Source organism: Sabethes cyaneus, chromosome 3 (assembly GCF_943734655.1).
Source record: "Sabethes cyaneus chromosome 3, idSabCyanKW18_F2, whole genome shotgun sequence".
In the NCBI taxonomy this organism is placed as follows: domain Eukaryota; kingdom Metazoa; phylum Arthropoda; class Insecta; order Diptera; family Culicidae; genus Sabethes; species Sabethes cyaneus.
The window spans coordinates 46,922,194-46,942,616 of record NC_071355.1 but is presented as its reverse complement, the minus strand read 5'-3'; the positions used below and the strand labels follow the sequence as shown (position 1 = coordinate 46,942,616).

The following is a 20,423-nucleotide window of genomic DNA, read 5'->3' as shown; positions in this document are numbered from 1 at the left end:
GCAGTAAAACTTTCCTGACTAGTTTTACTCGTCCGTTCTGTCTGAGTGCTACATGTAGCTTCGATTAGCTCGCCGCTTCTGTGTGTGCCTTTTCACCTATTTTTCCTTCTCCAATCGCTAGTTTTTTTTTCTTCTTGATTCAAAGTATTTTATTGAACATTTTCAGTACGGCAAACAGAATTTCAATTATGTACGAATCACTTTCTGCGCTCATTACTACTACTGCTGCTGCTGGAGTGTGGAGCTTGAACTGGTATATTTGTATGTGTGTGTGTGCGCTAGTGAATAATGGAACAAGTTGGAAAGTGCGCTTATGCTTCTTTCGCTTCGCTGCGGAAAGCGACTGCTTCTGGTCAAGAAAACACTTCGCTTCGTCATATATCACACAATTAGGGCCTGAAATATGTCTGATTGTGTGATAAAGGGCTCGACGAGCGCAGGTCTTCTTGGGGGATTCGGTGCAGCAGGAGTGGCTTTTCCCCCCTTCTTGGAGTGTGTGTGTGTGTGCCTCTCCTGTAAGAAAAGGTGCAGCGCTTTTCCGTTCGTAGTCTTTCACATCGATCCGTACCTTCGCACCGTTGTTCGCCCCCCGCCCCCCCCCCCCCCAGGTAGGAGGTCTGCGACCAGCAAAGTTTGTTTTTATTGTGAATATTTTATCGAGACTGGGTGAATGGAATGAAGAAAAATGCTCGACTGATTTGCTTTTATGCGATTGCATGATCGAATTTACGTTGCACGTGAAGAGAAATGATAGATGCTACCGACCGATAACAAAACGGTCCTTCCCGGAACTTTGCCACAGAATCTAGAGTTCGCGTGCGACATGCGGCACAGTTGTTACAGCTGGCGATGACTGCTTACATAATGAGTTGGGGAACGCGCCCGGCCATGCTCAATGAAGTCGGGTGTTTTTTTCCGTTTCATGTGCACGCTCGATTTCGAGGGCGTGAAAAAGGATAAACTTTTTCGCAAAAATGGTACAAGTTTTAATTGGGTTCGAAGATGATAATATACTCGGATTTTGGTTGGAGGTAGAAGCGAAAATTAATTTACTATTAACAGCAGTGCAGCCGTTTTCTGCAGTTTGAAGGTTAAGCACAAAGTTCTAACCAACGTACACTGTTTTAAGTCGTTTGAGGTACGGAACCATCGAATAATGAGCAGCTTGAACGCTCACTTTGAAAAAAAAAAAATCATTTTATTGAAATTGAATTTTACTATCGCAAAACGAGAAGTGACTGAAAATCATCCATGGCTGCTGCTGCTGCTAGCTGTGGAGCCGAGTGTGGTCATTGGAACCAGCCAAGAGAAGCAATAAAATGAACGCTTCGATGCGATGATGTGGTTATTCGTTTCAAAATCAAAACTTTACGAACTGGAAAATGGCTTTTTAGACTATTTTAAGTGGTAAGTTTACGCGAGCGTTGCAACGCGCTGGTAAAAAAAACTGAAATGTTCATGTAGAATAAAAGTTTGTAGCGCTTGCAGTTGCACTGTCGAAAATATACGGGAGAATCCATTTAAGTTTGTGTGCTACATTACCAAACATTAGATTATGCCAATGGTTAGGGTTAGGGCGATGGTTATGGCTGTCCTGCTTTTTGTTCACCAAGGGACCCTACCTTAAGTAATCTGGAAGTTTTCAGCAACTACGCGTTTGACATCATGCGGTGAATCGGCAAAAGATATTTCGTAACCAATAACTATAACCGATTTCGTTGTTTCAGAAACTGAGAATATATATTTAAAAGATGTGTGGTTTCAACAGGATGGCGTTACATGCCAAATATCCAATTAAACTGAAGTTTTTGACTGAAGTTTTTGGAGCGTCTTAGTAGAATACGACAATCAATCTTAATTTATTCCTGTTCAGTGAGTTCCATTCTGAGATGCTATTTCCATTGTGAATTTAAACATTGCCACAAAAGTGTCGGAAAATCGGCCCGAGTGGCGGTGATCTACAGCTACATTATGTGAAGTACATAAATGCCCAAAGAAACTAAATCATATAAGGAAAGTTTTCTGTTTGATTCTACCATAGCGCAAAACGAATTGTCTAATCGATTTAGAAAGTTACAATGCTATTCTAGTTCGATTAACACGTATAATCTGTCCAAGATTGCTAAAATTAATTGAAATAGGCTCATCTGTAAAAGAATTACCAAGTTTATCGATTTGTGGCAGAACCACCCTCGAGAAGCTAAATAAAACTCTCGTATTTCCTTGCGTGAATTACTTAAAGTAATGCAATCAAATAGGAATAAGCTTGATTTTGAAGAATCACGACGAGTTTTGATGAATCAACAATTTTAAGAGATAAGTAAATACACTATTGGATATCAATTAGGTAGAGCCATAAAAAAACCACTAAAATCAAATAGGTACCTATGTTACTTTTTTATTTTGGCTGTTAGTGCCTAAAGCGCTCTTTTGAATGCATCCGAATGTACATAAAAAACTTTTAAATCAAAGTTCTTTTACATCTGATGAGTGGGCATTGGCAATTAAAACCTCTCGATTACGATAAATTCGGTCTTGATTACTGCAAAACGTGCTCAAACATTGGACTTTTTACGAGCCAGTCGCGGTAGTCAGTGTTGCGATGCGAAGCCCGCACTCGTGTGGTCTAATTTTCTCACACACGCGTACTCGTTTTAATGAACACTCCGGTCCATTCGGACTCTCGTTCTCGTTATTCATGCACTGCGACGAGTTTTTGCGAGTATGTAACTAGCTAACAGCCACGGTCGTCGCTCTCGCTCGTCATTGCAGCCCGAGCAGCTGATTACGATCTCACGCGAGGACTCGCGCTCCCACCAACGTGTAGAATCGAGGGCGTAAGATAAAGAAGAATAGAAAGAGTAATGCAAAATCACAGTGTACCGCTAGTCCTCATGGGCTGCTGCTGGCTGCTCACGAGTTGTTTGCCTCTTGAGTAGGTTATGCAGAAAGGTGCTACGAGGCTGTGTGTTCGCGAGTGTGTAGGTAGCAGAATGTCTGCACACAGCAATGACGGCGGCTAAGCGTTGGCTGCTAGGTTTCTCATACTCGCTCGTGTGAGCGTAGGCACCGTTTGCTTCTCACTCGATTTGGTAACATTGGTGGTAGCCTTGTGTTGGATATCAGATACATATAAAAATGGCAACGGAATATTTTCCGAACAAGGCCAAGTTCTTTATTACTATAAAAATCACGCTTCGTTAGCTTGACCACTATTCGCATTGACAAAGAAATTTGAAGCCTGCTCGGACTTCGGTAAGGAAGTAGTATAGTAAGTCTACTGTGATTTTCGCTTATCAGCTTTTGATGCATATCATTAAAAATAAGTTTGTTAAGCCAGTGGAAGTAAAAAGGCATGCAATGCAGTGTAAAAATAAAAGTTCTGTGACTGAACCTTGAAATAATTTTCTGAAATAATCGATTTTGTGGATAATAAATTGGCCCCCAGAGCAAAATTCTGACTGTCATACTGCAAGGGACGATACTGTTTTAAAAAACCAGTCCAAGCACCAACTTAAGTTTTATTACGTTCCTATAGTGGTTTTTATGACAAATGAACCGCCAATAAAACTACGAGCTCCACTTGAACCTTCTGATGACCGCTATAAAACTTCCATCCGATTAAGAGGTCCACTCTTCAGAAGGTTTTTAGAAACTTTTGAGGAGTCAAGTCATAAGTTCAAGACTTACTATGCTCTGCTGAAAGCAGCAATAAGACCGATTTTGCTTTTAGCTAATGAAGCTTTGCAGTTTGTTTGACAAAGTTATAAAGCGTAAAACTTGCTGCGTAAAAAGTTAAATCAACCAGACAGCTTTATTAACTTGAAAATATATAGACGTGAGCAGGAAAGGTAAAATTTCACTGTCATATCATACTATATCCGATAGAACAAATTAATTTTAAGCAGTTTCTGTAGTTGTGCAGTAAATGCGCATTAAATTTTATCGTGCACATTGGAATAATAAGTAGCTAAAATTAATGCTTCACCAACATTTTGCAATATTTGAATTCAGGGTCAAATTTGAAGCATTATAGAGTTATTAAACATTTTTATTTTCGGTTATGTTTGAGTTAAATAAGCTTTAGTACAAAAAGTAGGCTGACTAGCTCAATTATGTTGCTTTTATTAGAAAGCTGGCAAAATTTTAAACTGAAAATTGTCCTTAAACTTCTTACTTCAAGAAATTTGATAACTTTTAAAAGGCAAAGAGCTTTGAAATAAGTGTTCCTGTTGGTGTTTTCAATAAATTTCTTCTAAAAAAGTATGATAACGTTGAGTGCTTTCATCTACCAATTTGAAGCTCTGATGCCGTTCTACAGTTTGTTCTTTGACGTGAAACGACTTTCTCTTTTAGTTTCGTTGCAATTTAATTTTAAACGCATCGTTTTGGGTGTAGAATCAGTATCTGAAAACTGCACGAATTCATACATCACGCATAGCACACTAGATCACCGCGTGCGACGAACACAACGTAGACCTACCACAACCGTACGGTCGTGTCTGGAACACAACTGTACCCGTACAGTATAACTTTTGTCACTAATTTAGAAGCTCCTTCTATAGTCTGACACATACTTTTGAAATTTATTAAATTTTCGATTTTTCGATTTCAGGCTTTTGGTAAAGGTTAAAGATGTTGAGCAGAACTGTCAGTCAATATACAAATTCCTACGTCATTATTTGCAAATAACAAAATATTAGATTTTATTTTTACCGACTGTCAGTCTCATTAAATCAGAACAGAGTTTATATTTTCTCCGACGTTTCGACTTTATTTTTGTAGTCTTTACGAAGGATCTAATACTGTCTGTTCTTTGTCAAAACAGACAGTATTCGATCCTTTATAAAGATTGTAATAAAATAGTTGAAACGTCGCAGAAAGTATAAAATCTGTTCTCATTTAATGAGACTGACAACCGGTATGAATGAAACAAGTAAATTCCACAGTCGATAAAACGTATTCGAAATATTAGAATGTGCTCAAATATTGAAAAATCAAGATAAAGCTAGCCGATCTAAATCACTAAAAAGTTTAAAGGTGAATGTTTTTCTATCCAAACAACAAATGTTTATTGTTTATTTTGAGATGTGTTGCATTCTTGTTGTGGCTCTTATGGTCAACTTTAGTCAATAGATTCTCCATAATACACATCGGATAATTTGTACTCCATTTGAAAGCCCATTTCTTCTTCCTTACAGAACCGTGTTACAGTACAAAACTTTATAAAATTCGAGGACCATTCGGTCTAAACAAATGGAAGCACCTACAACAAAATGACAGTGTCGACATGGCACATTATTCCGAAAATAATCATGGCATCATTAGTGTAACAGATTATAGAGAAGATCGTTTTTCCCAGGTTGGAGACAGTTTAACAATGCAATACCACGGTGTTCAAAATACCGTTATTAAAAAATAAAATGGGCCATTTAAACGGAAAATGCCAGTTGGTTTGTCTTACTATCCTACATATCTGACTCAATTTAAAAAAAAATCGTTCAACGAATTTTTGAGTTACGCCCTTTTGAAGTTTTAAAAGGCAGAAAGTATATAAAAATCTTCAATGCCACTTCCAAAATGAACGTAAATCACAGCCGGTATTGATTTTTTATGCAACGTGTGTCCATTGGCGACCATCTAAGGAGTTTAACGCTGTATTGGAACTACCCGGATTAAGTTATCGCTGTGGGAAATGACCAGTATCGAATATGAACCAAAACCTGGAGGTCAGGTTTGGTCATATCTGGACATGTTTTGGTGACTCCGGGAACCCCTAGAGAAGTCAATAACACAGTGTGGTATATGTTTGATGATAAAACCATGTCCGGAATTGGCAACTGTGGCTCTAGGTACTCAATTTGGTTTGCATGGATCTATTTTAGTAGTTTTAGTGTGATTTAAGGTGTCGTATGAAGAGTTTTTGTTCATGTTCGAAACTGGTCTTTTCCTAGGGGTCCTCGAAGTGCCCAAAACAGACCCAGATATGACCAAACCTGACTATAGGTAGCATATTTGCCTTTCATTGACCTAGCTTATTGAATTCTATTGTAGTTTAAGGTGTCGCACGATAAATTTTTGCTCATGGACGAAACTGGTCACTTATCTGGGTGTTCCCGGAAGTCCCCGGAAATTGTCTAGATATAACCAATATGGTACAAGGTAGTTGGTCTGACTTCGATTGATCTAGTTTTTAAGTTCTGGCGTAATTTAGGGTGTCGCATGATAAGTTTTTGTTCATATTCGATACTGGTCATTTCCCAGGGTATGAAATGGGGAAGGCAACTAGGAAGAAGCGCCCAACATAGCTCTAGCCATCCCAAGCCCCTACCTAGCGCCTCCACGTGGCCATACCTGGAAATACTTCAATTTGTATAATTGAGTAGCCAAGCTAGGAGGTGCGGGGTCGTGCGGTTTTCAGTTCCTAACCTTACAAATGTAGTTTTAGGCAACCATTAAACCACACGACTTTATTTTCAAGTATTATATGATTTAAACTAATATTTTTGGCAAACTAAGCTATTTTCAGAGAGCGAAATAAGGCGCTATATCCTTGGCCAATTGCAGCCTGGCTTCTGGTCTAAATACCATTAGTTCATCCCTGAGGATCCGGAGTATCACTTAACCTTTATTAGCAAAGATACTCCCAACGATTGTAAATAAATCATTATCTATGTATACGAGAAGCGTTTGGTACGGGAGGTCCACGCTTTCTTCCTTCCCCTTGATTTCAAGGAGTTTAATGGAATTAGATATTTTTCTGGTTCCACTTGATTCCTTGGAATTCTCTCTGCGGTACATGCTGCGCAGTTGGCCTGGCCGTTGACAAGAAAAATGATTGATTCAAGTCATTTTCCAGGATGCCTTCAAGAATTGGCTGCGTTAGTGTGAGATTAGATTAGATTAGATATTCGATACTGGTCATTTCCCACAGCGATAACTTAATCCGGAACATTTCCGATTAGTCCCAATACAGTGTAAAACTCCTTAGATGGTCGACAATGGACATATTATTAAGCATAAAAATTAATACCGGCTGTGATTTACGTTCATTTTGGAAGTGGCATTGAAGATTTTTATTTACTTTCTATGAGCAATCTGCCCTTTACAACTTCAAAAGGGCGTAACTCAAAAATTCGTCGAACGATTTTTTTAAAAATTGGCTCAGAGATGTAGGATAGCAATACAAACCAACTGGCATTTTCCGTTTATATGGCCTATTTTATTTTTTAATAACGGTATTTTGAACACCGTGAATCCATTTTTCTCAGTAGCATATCCTTGCCACAACATACATTCTTCTTTCCACTGCACTGTTGTTCCAATCAAAGGGCAAACATGCTCATACGTACACAAATATGAACATATAGAATCGTACCACAATCGAATACCATAACTATTCCCCAACACAGACATCAAACTGGTCAAGGTTTGATCGCCTTATGTGGAGATTTTGCCACTTTTTCTGGTGTACTTCCCAAACACAGATATCAAATTGGTCTAGGTTCAATCGCCGTAAAGAATCTTCGACCAGTTGGGATCGGGAGACTCTGTCACTTTTTTTCTAAAAGGAAAGCAATCGAAATCACAATAAACAAAAGGTGCATTTAACTGTCGTCCCTGTCTGTGGAGCAAGCCGATCAAGCAGAAAATGTATAGGTAAACTGAACCTTAAAACTTTTCGTCAATTTTCACTATTTAGTGATTGAAAAACAAACATATAACCACACAATTGCAGCATCTATTATAAATCGAACCGATTTAGCATTGGCAAAGCAATTACCGTTCAGAATCTTTCATATTTTCGTTACGGTAACTAGAGTTTAAATTATGGAATGACACCTTGTGGTAAGACATAGTTCTACGTCTAAAAAACCGTTAAAACGTAAAGATCGTTGGCGAACAACTTGGACAGAATCCGGCTCAACCTGCTCTGAATTTGGCTGGGAACCTCAATATCCATCGGGAATGCTTTGCGATCGCGTCTAAAGTAATATATGCAACTCAAAACATTCAAACATGTTTGTTTCATGATGTTACAAACGCTGTAAAACAAAAGTGGTGTCAAAGATTGTGAAAGTTGCTACGTTGGAACTAAAAGTTATTTAGGACAAAAGGTAGTGTAAATAATTTGTCAAATTTTGTGCTATCAAATTATAAGATGTGCGTAGAAAGCATCAATGTTTTTAAATTCATGCAGGCCAGGATACTTTGCATTTGTTTAGTCTAATTCAAGAGTTTGTAAGAAAGTTTCGATATTCAATTAATTCAATTAGGAGCACAAATAAGTAAGTTAATCTGCATTTCATTATTCGGCATCTCATAGACGTCAGTTTCACCGAAGCAAATCATTCATTGAACGTTTTCACCCATTTTCGTTTCGCAAACACCACCAGATTCATGTGATTCCCGGAAGAGGCGTTTTGTTTCACGCGTACCGTCGTCACGCCGTCGTGTCACACCGTTCGTTCGCATTGTTCAACGAACAGGTTTCACCTTAATCCAATTTGCATCTTATTTGGAAAGGCCATTACGGAAACGGAAGTAAATGGTAACGGTACGGAAAGATTTCGCTTCCTTGCAGTCGAAGGGATGCCAGCCATCGCCAGACACGAACACATTAACGCAACGGTGCGAAAGGTTGGATCAGCTGAGGGTGATGATTCGCTGGAGCCGAAAGCCAAAATACCTTATTGTGCTATTTTTAGATTATAGGTTCAGATCGTTTCACCTTTGTTTTCGCTGCTTCTACGAATGACTACTTTTTTCCTGCACTTCATGAGTGATGTAAAAAAAATCGAATTATGAAAGGTTATCTTAACTAGAATTACCGAAGAGTGTACTTACGTCGAAGGCTACATGACTAGATTGATTTCGATTTTGTGTGTGTTTCGTTTTTGCCTTCTGTGCATTGGCTTGCATCATGTTTGCGAAGGTCTTTAAATCCGTTTAACTAAAGCTACATTGTCAATTTTGCCTCATAATCACTAAGGTTGACGCTTATTATTATCTATAGGGGAGAACAACAACTTCTTGTTTTTTTTCGCCTTCTACTACTAACTGACCAAACTTGCACGGAAGTTTTGCATGAACAACTAAGCCTTTTGCTAGAGTTTTCGATAACATAAATCTTTTTTCCATGTAACTTAACGAGTTCACAGCATTGATTTTCTCACAGTTGATTCGGTTTTGAACCCTTTTTGACCGTTCACCACCATCACCGTCCTCGCTACCGTCGCCTTCAAATATCTTCACAATCACAATCGTTACTGTCGGTAGTTTCGGTTCCCCGGTAGAACCGCACGCCCTGCTCTCGATCGTAGGTAATCCGAGATCGTCGCTTTCTCGAACCACCTTCTTCTCCCGGTACACCACCGACGTTGGTTCCGCTACTGCTGCTGCTACTTCCGGCGGTGGCCGTCGTGCTCGCGCAGTTTCCGCCCCCATCACCACAACCTCCGGAATAATCATTTGCCCCACCACTTCCGCCACTGCCACTACCCCCGCTACCACTGAGTACACTGCTACCGGTGATGCTGTGCAACCTTTGGATCATACTAATCTTCAGACCCTCCCTACTACTGGCACTGTCCTGCTGTTCAAGCTGCTGTACATGTTGCTGCTGCAGTTGCAGTTGCTGCTGCTGTTGCTGCTGCTGCTGTTGCTGTTGACAGCCGTAGGCCCCCATTCCGCTGCTCGTGGTGTCTTCGGCGCGGTTTCGCGCCGTTGGTCTCGCTTTCCGCCAGCGATCGCCAAACAGTTGCTCCAGATAATACCGTAGTCAGATTCTAGTGACCGTCGGTGCGTTCAGAAGCCTGTTGATGGGAAAATGGGAGAACTTGTTATGTACGGGTTTAAACTGATGACATTTTTGTTCAACGCAGAAACCAAAATTAAAATTCTATTGATTAAACCGTCTTTGATATAGTATGTTAAGTGGCTATCGACCAGTCTGATGCTACCAAGCTCAGTTCCCACGACAATTTGTTCATGAAACGAACCCTGTAATTTTGCGGCTAGCGGAGTACTTTAATCGACAGCGTACGCTGTGTAATCCATTTCGATTAAGTGCCATAATTAGTCTCCCGTTATTTGTTGGGTTGTCAATTATATTCCCTTGCAGGAACGGGGTAATTTATCACTCTCACGAAAGTGACATAGTTTCACCTAACTTAGCAGCTTAAAGTCTCAACTCGCACCTGTGCGCCTGTTGGCGCTTTATAACGTTCGAACAGAAAGAGATAATCCTTGGGATAATCTATCACCAATCACTCTGTCTCTAGTTTAGTTCCGTTCTACTAGCCTTCACCGAAAGGGAAAAATAAAGAATAATTCATCAGCTATTGTTACCTTCGCTGCCCACACCGTTAGTTCCCACCTACCTACTGAAAGCTAAAAGGAATCTATCATCATAGAGCGACCTTGCACCTTTTCCTGTCCTCGCTGGGCCATCAATACTTGGCGCGGCTACCGCACCGCACCGGACCGGTAGCAGCGGTGTTTCGCGGAAATCGATCAATCCGGTGGTGGGTGTATGAGTCCTAGCATCAGAGGCAAACCGATGAGCGCCCTCGTCATTACGTCCCTTTGCGAGCAGACAATTTCGAAGTGGTGGCAATTAATGTCACGCGAGCCGAGTTGTCTTTATCGTACTCTTGGGACTCGCAAGGCTGATGACGTCGGGGCAAGCATGCAATCGCGTTTTATATCTGACCCCTAATGTCGGCAGTTCGGAGGAAAACTCTTTGTAAGTGCCACTTTATCGGAAGGTCGTTTTGTTTGCCCATGTATGGGGAAGGACGAACTTTGAACTTGGCGAACAAAAACCAATCGGGGCAACTTTTTTGTAAGCTTCGGTTAATTCTGTCTAGTCTGGTTTATTTCGGTTTATGCGAGGGAAGTGCGTAAATTCTTTTTTCAAACTTTTCTTTAACATGTAATTAATTTCTTTGAACTAGATTCGATGCAATAAATCGTTTTGACTAGCACAACTCGTATAGTAATTATGTTTTCTTCCGACCATGCGAACACTATCGATTAGTTTTTCATCCAGTGATGGGCCATTTAGGACGTGTCCTTAACCTTTGTGACGAGCGAGGCTATAATTGCGCTTAATGGTTATGTCGTTTGTATTTTCTTGAAAAGTAATTGGTATTTCATGTTTAGCGTAAGTTCTTTGTCAGACGGGATCCAAATAATTTCTTTTAACGCTATGTAAGAATACGATCGAAATGCAAATGATGGAGTGGTTCAGCTTTATAGTTTGTTTGTCAAAATATTGCACTACCGACAGGGAATAGGTGCATAATTTATTTGACGATTTGCCAAAATAGTTCAAAGCATTCTAGTGTTACGCAGTACGCTGTGTTTGCATTGTATTTTGATATTTTTAGGCTTTAGATGCATCTCTCATCTTAGAATCAAGTGGACGTGTATTAGCTCAGTCATCAATTTCTGATTTATTTCTACCCTGCCGACAAATCGTACAAATTAGGCCGAAGTGTCCAAGAAGTTTACGAACTTATATGAATAAATAAAAACACTATTTTTACAAAATTCGAGGCCACCAGACTGGAGATTCAAACCTCCATCCCACATTTCCGAATCCGATCTTTTCGTACATCACTTATTTCAAATATTCATAACTTTTGAAACAAAAACATGTATCGGTAAACAAACATTGTTGTTTGCTATTAAAACAAGCGTTTTTGTTTTGCTTCCGACGTTTCGATTTTCACTAAAACTTTTTCAAGAATTAGAAAATATATAACATAAATCAAAATGTCGGAAGAAGAAGAAAAGCAATTTGACTGCAAAACAAAAAAACAGAATTCTGAAAACTTTACTCACTCGAAAGCTATAAAAACATGTACCTACATCGTGTTTTGTCTTGACCTTTAATGAGGTCAGCCATTCAACTGAATTTTATAACGGCAATTTTTAAAATCGACGGAGGGGACACTAGAAGAAAGTAATGAAACAAAGGTGTTTATAGTACCTCAGGAAAGGCAAGACGTGAAGGGGAAAGAGCCGATGGTCAGCTAAGGGAGGTCATCAAAGCAACGCTTAGAAAGTTTGTGTACCGTTCCTCTTTACCCAAGCTGGGTGATCCGCGGATCGAACCAATCTGTAATCGGAGCCCATTATAACTGGATTTGAACATACTTCTCGTGATCCATAGGACCTGCGAGGAGATATACATTCACTTTTTTATAGTTAGATTTGGAACTACTCTCTTGTCAGTGCCCGCCATCCTTGTCAGTTTTATCCCTTCGTGTCCGTACTCCGTACACACAGGATTCCTGCTTTCAAAATCCCGAGGATTCCTATTTAAAAGTGGAGGGTAATCCTTCGACCGATGTAAACAGGCCGATCATCGCAGAATTAGGTTGATTGTAACCATGGCGGATACAGTGAAATCCAGGCTGCATTATATATCGCTGTCGTAATGTCCTTCCCGATGCACGGAAATCAAGCAGGGTTAAAAATCGTGGACAATCGATGTCACCGGTTAGCAGTTTAACAACAAAAGTAGCTTACTGTACCTTTCGTCTTCGTGCAAGCGTGCCAGGAATAAGAAGTTGACATCTTTCTGGATACGCTGGAAGATTCGAAAGATCATGCCACGGTAGATTGCTGAGAACGAGCAGCATGAATCATTTTTGGACTCGCTCAAACCGTCAGTTCAATTCGGTGCCCATATTACTAAAGCGTTCTCAATGATTGGACTAACGAGTCCTTCAGTCAGTGCGGACCCGCCAAGTCCTTGGCAATTTTGGAGATATAGTCAAGTTGTCGGTTTGTAATGAGCATCGAAGGTAAATTTTGGATCCAATAGAATACAGAGATCCATTACATGGTCCACTCCGTTAAGATATAGTTGATATAGTAATCGAAGATAATCGATTCTATGGAACGATGAAAGGTCATCACGTTACACTTTGCGAAATTAATAACGAGTTTGTTCATTTGACACCAACTAACGAACACATTCAGCAATATTTGCAAGTGAAGACAGTCCTCAATATGGCATACCATTACGTAGATCTTCAAATCATGGGCAGAAATAAGCTCGCACTCTTAGCCAACCGGGAATGCAACATCGTTGAAAAGGATGACGAACAATAGTGGTCCTAAATTGCTTCCTTGTGGAATGCCGAAGGTGTTAACAAGTGGCGAAGAAGCGCATGAACCGTGCCTGACATGCAGTGTTGTTGAAATTAGGTGCGATGAAAATCGCGCCGCTAGCGTGCTCGAGGTTCCTATTCCAGATAGTTTGCGGAGTAATATTTTATCAAGCCGTTTTCAAATCCGTATAGATGACATCAGCTTGCGCTCTGTCAATGAAAGAGAAACAACGCTTTCCTTATTTTAACCTCCCTGCTAAGTTCCAGATTCTCTCTATTGTCTCCCATCCACTTGTACAACTGCAAGAAAAATTTAGCCCCTTTTACTTCAGGCCTCTTTTTTTTGTCAATCCCCATACAACCATTTCCTCATGCCAAGAGACACGCACATCAAATTCGTTCCGGAGTTATGGCGGAACGTACATGCCCATGCTCACTTTTATCTATTTAGATAGATAAAAAATAAAGTAGTTAACTCTCAATTGACCAACCGGATAGCACACGATGCCCGACTTTGTTGAAGAAAAATAGTTTTATCATCTGTGTTTTTGAGATTAGTCTTGCTGTGTTTTTATTAGAAGGGTATAATTTTGTTTCAAAATTAAAAAAGAAACAAAATTTAATCAAATTTTAGTTCATATGAAAGTTTAACCAACATTTGTATTTCATTTAAAGGTTTGTTAGGTATTTAGAGTTTTTTTGGAAAGGAAGAAAGTGTCTGATGCCAAGAATGCTCAATTGGATGAACTAGAAAATTTCGATATAGACCAAAAATATATTGGGTTGTGCAATGGCAGGTGGGGCTCGTAGCCACGCTCTTTCGGTTGGTACCCGACTGTTTTACTAACTAAACTACTGCCGCCCGTTATATTAGGTTATTATTATTATTATTATTATTATTATTATTATTATTATTATTATTATTCAGGCCATTACAAATATTTACAAAAGTTTTTGTCCCTCCGGTGTTGGGCCACTGAAGGGGGGGCGAAAAAAAACCAAACAGAATTTTTAAATCGAGCAAAAAAATATGGATTTTAAGCATTTTTATTTTGAGTTTAAACGTGAAAACCAAATCTATTCTTGCTTTTAATGTATACGTTGCTAATTTCCATGCAAAAATCTACGAAAAAAAGACAAAAACGAAAGAAAATTTTTTCGGCTGATTTTCGGAAATTCCGCTGTTTGAATTTCCATTTCTATTTCATGCTTGAAGCGTTAACTCAACTCGTACACTCATTTTTCAAGGTTTTCAGGCTGTAGAGCCCACAGACAATTGATTTTATAAAAAAAATTATCTCATATCCTATAAATTATTTTTTTGCCCCCCGATTTTTCAAGTCAATTTCCAAGGGGGTGGTGACAAAAACTTTTAAAATGATTTGCGATGGAGTTACTTTTTTTTTTAAATGGGGCTTTCAACCAGTGCACAGTGGTTCGATTGCTCGGAATCGTGAACTATTTTAATAACTCTTTTCATAGTGTTTTTTTTTCAATATGGCGTCTTCAGAAGAATTTCTGTATATCAATAGACGCAACAACTGGTGGTTAGCATTAGTTCGGAACTCAAACACAGGTGGCGCTGCAAAATTTAACTTTTTAATTTGATGATATAGAGCTATAGTATATTCTAGAAAGTTTTAGATAATCTTATTATGAAGCTTTTTGCTGGAAACAATATTCCTCTAAGTATCACAGTTTTTGAGATATTAGACGTCTTTCATTACGGACCCCCAAAAATCGGATTTTTCACTATAGTTTCAAATCTATGTGATTTAGGGAAAAATAATGTTTTGCAAACATTTGCATCTATTAAAATCACACACTTTTGCAGTGTGTGTTAATGAAGCGAGTTTTTGCACACTTTTGCAGAGCGAATTAGGTACGATTTAGGTAAAAATTAGCCATATTTCGTACTGCTGTACAATAAAAAGTTGGAAAAACTGGCGACCGAGATATAATTAAAGTGAAAGTACATTCAAAACTGATCTTTGAGTTCCGAACTAATACTAACCACCAGTCGTTGCGTCTATTGATATACAGAAATTCTTCCGAAGACGGCATATTGAAAAAAACACTATAAAAAGAGTTATTAAATATAGTATAACAAAGGTAAAAAGTTTACGATTCCAGAGAAATCAAACCACTGTGCAGTGGTTGATTCGCCCCAATTATATTAGGTTGTGTAATACCTAGTTTTGTTTTATTCTCCCATTTCTATCATTCTACATTTGCACCATACACTCCACGATATTACATACACGATATTATGTTTGTATGACTGCTCTTTGTTTCTACCGCCGAGAAGATGGTTTGTTAGTTTTGCTGTGTAATTTTGTTGAGTAAACCTTGTATAATAAACCTTGATACATATAATTGACTGTTTCGTTTAGTTAGTGCCACTACTCATCTAATTTTATGAGTGTTTTTTTTGGCATTTTTTCTCAGTTTTCCAATGGTGGTCTTAAAACGAAAATCGGTTGGAGAGCTCTTGGCGAAAACGGTGATTTATTGATAAAATGTAATATGAAGACCGAATTCAAGATAGTCGCCAAAAAATTTTTCAATCTATTTGAATGAAAGCGCTGTTTTTCTTCTTTACAGAACCGGACAATTTGTTAGTTGTTTTATTGCAAATTTTTGAAATTTTACATGATATAGCTCAAGCTTTGCTGAAAATTCAACTTTTTTTGGAACTGATAGGCCCCTTGGTGAACGAGGGGTTCACTATTTCGAGGTATTAAAAATGTAATTCTCATTTTTTAACCATTTTCAACCAATTAAGTGCAAAAGTTCCAATATTTGAGGACCTCGTGTCACTGGTGGCCCCGTTTCAACGAGAATTACTCTCATCTTTATTTCGTCGCTTGATTTTTTGTCATTTGTCTTGAATTTTTTGTCTTTTTGTCGTGTTTTGTTGCTCTTCTAACAATCGTTTTTCATTCTATTTAACATCTATTTTTCTGGTATCTTTATATCGTCTTTTGTCTTTTTTCAACGATCTGTATAAATTTTTTATCGTCTTTTGTGGCGTTGTTAGTTGGTTTTCTTATCATTCGCGGTTTTTTTGGTTTTTCTTGTCGTTGTTTTGTCGGCTTTTTATAGCCACTCCATCGCTTTTTTGGCGTGTAGCAGCACACGGGCGGTATCCTATGCTTATGCCTATTTTTTGTCGCTTCTTTGGCGTTTTCTTTTTGCGTATTTTTTGTTGTGTTTCATTTTTTTGCCGTTCTTTCGCCTACTTTCTATTCCTTCGTTGTCTTTCTGTCACATTTTCGCCGTTTTTGTCATCTGTATGCTGTTTTTTTGTCGTTTTTTTGTAGTCCTTTCGTCATTTTGACGCTGTTCCGCTGTATTTTTATCATCTCTTTGTTGTCTTTTTTTTTCGTATTAGTCCACTTTTTGTCATCTCTTTGTTGGATTTTCATGGTATTTTTGCCATCTTCTTCATATTTTTGTGGTCCGCTCGTCTTTTTTTCACGTATTTGGTGTTGTTTGTTGATTTTTGGCGGATTTTTGCTGTTTTTGTTATCTTTTTGGCGTCTTTCCATTGGTAATTTGTCGTATTTTCTTTGTTTTGTTTTTCATCATCTTTTGTCATCGTTTCGTCATTTTGTTGTTGTATGTTTATAATTTTTTTGTCATCTTTTGGTCGTTCTGTACGTTTTTCAAGATATCAAAAACGTTGCCTTGTTATTATCTTTTCGTCGTTCTTTCGTCGTCTTTCTGTCGTCTTTCGTATATTTCGTCCGCTTTTTGACGCTTTTAATAGACTTTTTGACGTTTTTTTAATAGACCATTTGTCGCTGTTTGGCGTCTTTCCATCGTATTTTCATGTTATTTTTCAATTTCTCATCACTTTTTAGGGATCTTTTCATTGCATTTTCGTCACGCCATTTTTTCGCTCTCTCATCGTTGCTTTGCTTCATATTTTTTGTAGTGATTTCTGAAGGCTGTACTGTTCTGCGTACAATTTTATACAATAATTTTACAATAATTATCGCATTATCGTAAAGCAAATTAATGCAAATAGAACATGGATTTCAAAGTTCTGTCGTACTACAGAAATCTGTTGAATATTTTCACTGTGGTTCAATTCGGCATAAGTTTGGGTTTGGGGGTAATATTTGTGATAAAGAGTTTATGAAAATCCTTCTCATAATAAATTTCTGTATGTCTGTCTGACCCTTATAGACTCGGAAACTATTTAACCGATCGTCGTGAAAATTTGTATGCAGGGGTTTTTAGGGCCGGGGAATGTTCTTATGGTGGTTCGAGACCCCTCCTCCCTCCGGAAAGGGGGGTTGTCATACAAATGAAACACAAGCAAATGTAACCAAATTTGGTAAGTGGGGGTTTTTGGAGGTAAGATGTTTTTCTATGGTGGTTTGAGGCCTCTCCTCCCTTTGGGAGTGAAAATTACCGATTACGGAGGCTCATTATCAGTCGCTAGTTTTGCGGTCATTTTAGTTCAAGAACGAAAAATATGGCTGTCGTAAAATCTGTGGTTTAATCTTCGTACGTGGAATGAACTTCTAGCTAACAAATATATCGGGTTGAGTAATGGCAGGGGGCTCGCATCCACGCTCTTTCGGTTGGCACCCGAGTGTTTTATTCACCAAACTACTGCCGCCCGTTATATTAGGTAGCTTGATACCCAATTTTGTTTTGTTCTGCCATTTCTATCATTTTCCGTATAAGCACCACACACTTCCTATGCGACGATATTATTTTTGTATGACTGCTCTTTGTTTTTACTGCCTGGAAGACATACTGTTATCTACTCGGTTAGTGCAATAGAAACAAGCAGTGCGTTGCCGACAGTCGCTGCGGCAAGTCTCGTCATCAACACCACCATCGCGTTTGTTTTTCTTTTTTCCAGTATTTCCAGTAGTTTAGTGCGTAAAACATTCGGGTGCCAACCGAAAGCGCGGGCCGATTAGGTTGAATTTTTTTCACTATGTATAAATGAATGATATAAATTTTTACGCAATTTTTCAATTTTTGATGAGCCCGATTCCCGATTTTTGTTAAAAAAGAGCTTTTGTTTTAAAATATACAAAACACATCTTTAATCATACCTTAACTAATAAACAAAATACCCCCACACTTAGCTTCAATTCCAACATCCGAAAAAATCTCGAAAATCCGACCTTTTTCGACCTTCCAGTGTAGGGCCCCTTAATCATCTTTCGCATCAGAGACTTCCTCCCTTTCTAAAATTAGAATGTCACTTAGATTCTAATCATGAAAGTCAAATTCTGTATAACGACTTACTAAGAAATTACAAACATAGTATGTATTATGTTCGTTTACATCCAAAAATAAAGCTCTTAATGGTAAATAACCGTGCAACTCCATTGATTTGATTTCGATGGAGGCGCTTAGTCTTGCAATGACAAATTTCTTCGTCGATAATAAAGGCATCGAGCAATTTGTAAAATATTCTTTCCCTTCTTAAATGGTTTTTCTAAATTCGTCCCACTAAATTCTCTAAAAAATACCACTTTTATTAACGTCGAGTCGAAATGCACCAAACCAGAGCATTATTAGCGGAAATCATGGTTTTATATTCATTGACTGAAATATTCTTAAACATTTACAACGGAATCGTTGGACTATACAACTTAAAGTCAAATCACCTTACTTCTAAAGAAAACACTCACCTGTAAGTGGGCGCCTTACTGTCGAACTCGCTCAGTTCGTAGTTGTTGTTACCGTTTATTGTCTTGTTGGCGCCCGCCGTGGAAGACAGCAGCGCTGAACTGTTATCTTCAACCAGCAGCGCACAGTTGGAGTTCGTGTCGGACTCACAACCGCCTACGGCGCCGCCACCTCCGCCGCCGCCGCCGCTGCCAGTTCCTCCGCCACCGTTCCCACTCCCACTGCACAGGTGCTGCTCGTTGATGCACGTGTACAGCTGCCGATGCTTGAGCAGCTTCGGGGTGGGTTCCTGCTGTAGCTGTTGCTGCTGCTGCTGCTGTGCGTTCAGCAGCGATTCCCGTTCGCTTTCGGCGGCCTCTATCCGTGTCCGTTCCCGGTCTCGGTTGCCGACCTTCGGCTCGGCGTGTATTCCGCCGTTGATCGACGTACTCGTTACCTGCTGTAACAGGGTAAACTAGATTTTCGTTCGAGTTTTTCGTGCGATATTCGCGCATTTGGAGGATTTGCAGATAGCGACAAGCATCAGCGATACCAGGCAGGCAGATAGGGGTGCGCGGGTTTTATGCGGGCGTGGTGTCGTGGCAGAAAGAAAAAACAAACGAAGAAAAAGTGCGACAAATCGCTCGGAATTAGAAGCGGTGCTTGATTCGATTCGAACGATCAAGTATAGGGGTTAGTAAGATCGTAAAACCTATGTGTCTATGTGTATCGTTTTATTTGATCAAGTTTTGGGGTTAGCTAATTACTTATATTTTATATACACTATTAAGTTTTTAAGCTGTAAATGCTTATTCTACGCAAAATGTAAAACGATTCTCTAATTTACACTTCTTCATTGTCCAACTCTATCACTACCCAATTTCTACTCGCTTACCTGCTGAATTTGCTGTTGGTCGTCCACCCCATTCAGGATCGCTCCGGCCATTTCGGTTTGTAGAAGTTTGATCTTTTGAATCATCTCTTTGATCTCGTACCGGAGGATGCCAAGGAAGCACAGCTTCAGAAACGCTATCACGCAGTAGCCCAGCACGAATAGGACGTCCGCCGTCTGGCGCAGCCACGATACGATCCGGTCGGCACATCCCTGTCGGATAGAAAATCATGACAGTATGGACATATTCGAAATGAAACTTCGGCGAGTTTTTTTGTTCAAACTATTCAAACGGTAATCGAAAACAAAAGCAGACAATTCAATTTAATAAACAATGAATAATAGACCATGTGAAGAGAGGCCATGAAAGAGCTAAACACAAATTGAAAATTTTCCTCGGCCGATCACTTCGGGCGGAAAATCCGCCGACCGACCGCTCATTGTTCTCGCAGAGTTCGCCAGCCAGCGGGCAAAACTCTGAACGGTTCTCGTCGTGACAATCGACAGCGGATTCACGAGGTTTCCGGCTAGAAATTACTCTTCCACTCTAACTGTGCCGCTAAACTCCGGAAACAAGACTTGGCTGTAGGCGTCGTCGACGACGACGACGCCCGGCGGCAGCGGCGGTGGCAAATGTCTGCCTTCAGCCAGCAGTGGTGCACAGCAAGTTGAGACCGAATGCAATTGCATCAAATTAATTGAAAATTCCAACAGAGTAAGCAATTTTCTATCGTTTGCAATGTTACTCGATCGAATGGAAT

General features: G+C 39.4%; 2 protein-coding genes across 2 annotated transcripts in view; both read right to left on the bottom strand.

Annotated features, from left to right (window-relative positions):
* Nucleotides 1-6,514: 6,514 nt before the first annotated feature.
* Nucleotides 6,515-20,423, bottom strand: part of LOC128739159 (uncharacterized) — a 247,517-nt gene continuing 233,608 nt past the window's right edge. Inside the window, exons 12-14 of the mRNA XM_053834580.1 lie at nucleotides 19,666-19,875; nucleotides 18,794-19,245; nucleotides 6,515-9,815 (exon numbers count right to left, since the gene is read on the bottom strand). Of these exons, the coding sequence (XP_053690555.1) occupies nucleotides 9,782-9,815; nucleotides 18,794-19,245; nucleotides 19,666-19,875 (696 nt within the window). The 3' untranslated portion in view covers nucleotides 6,515-9,781. The remainder of the gene's footprint in view (nucleotides 9,816-18,793; nucleotides 19,246-19,665; nucleotides 19,876-20,423) is intronic.
* Nucleotides 9,242-9,688, bottom strand: LOC128739550 (keratin, type I cytoskeletal 9-like). Its single transcript, XM_053835044.1, has one exon. The coding sequence runs from the start codon at nucleotides 9,686-9,688 to the stop codon at nucleotides 9,242-9,244; it is 447 nt and encodes a 148-aa protein (XP_053691019.1).

Excerpts from the sequence above, each read along its gene's own strand:
- LOC128739550 (XM_053835044.1), bottom strand. The coding sequence starts at position 9,688 with ATGGGGGCCTACGGCTGTCAACAGCAACAGCAGCAGCAGCAACAGCAG.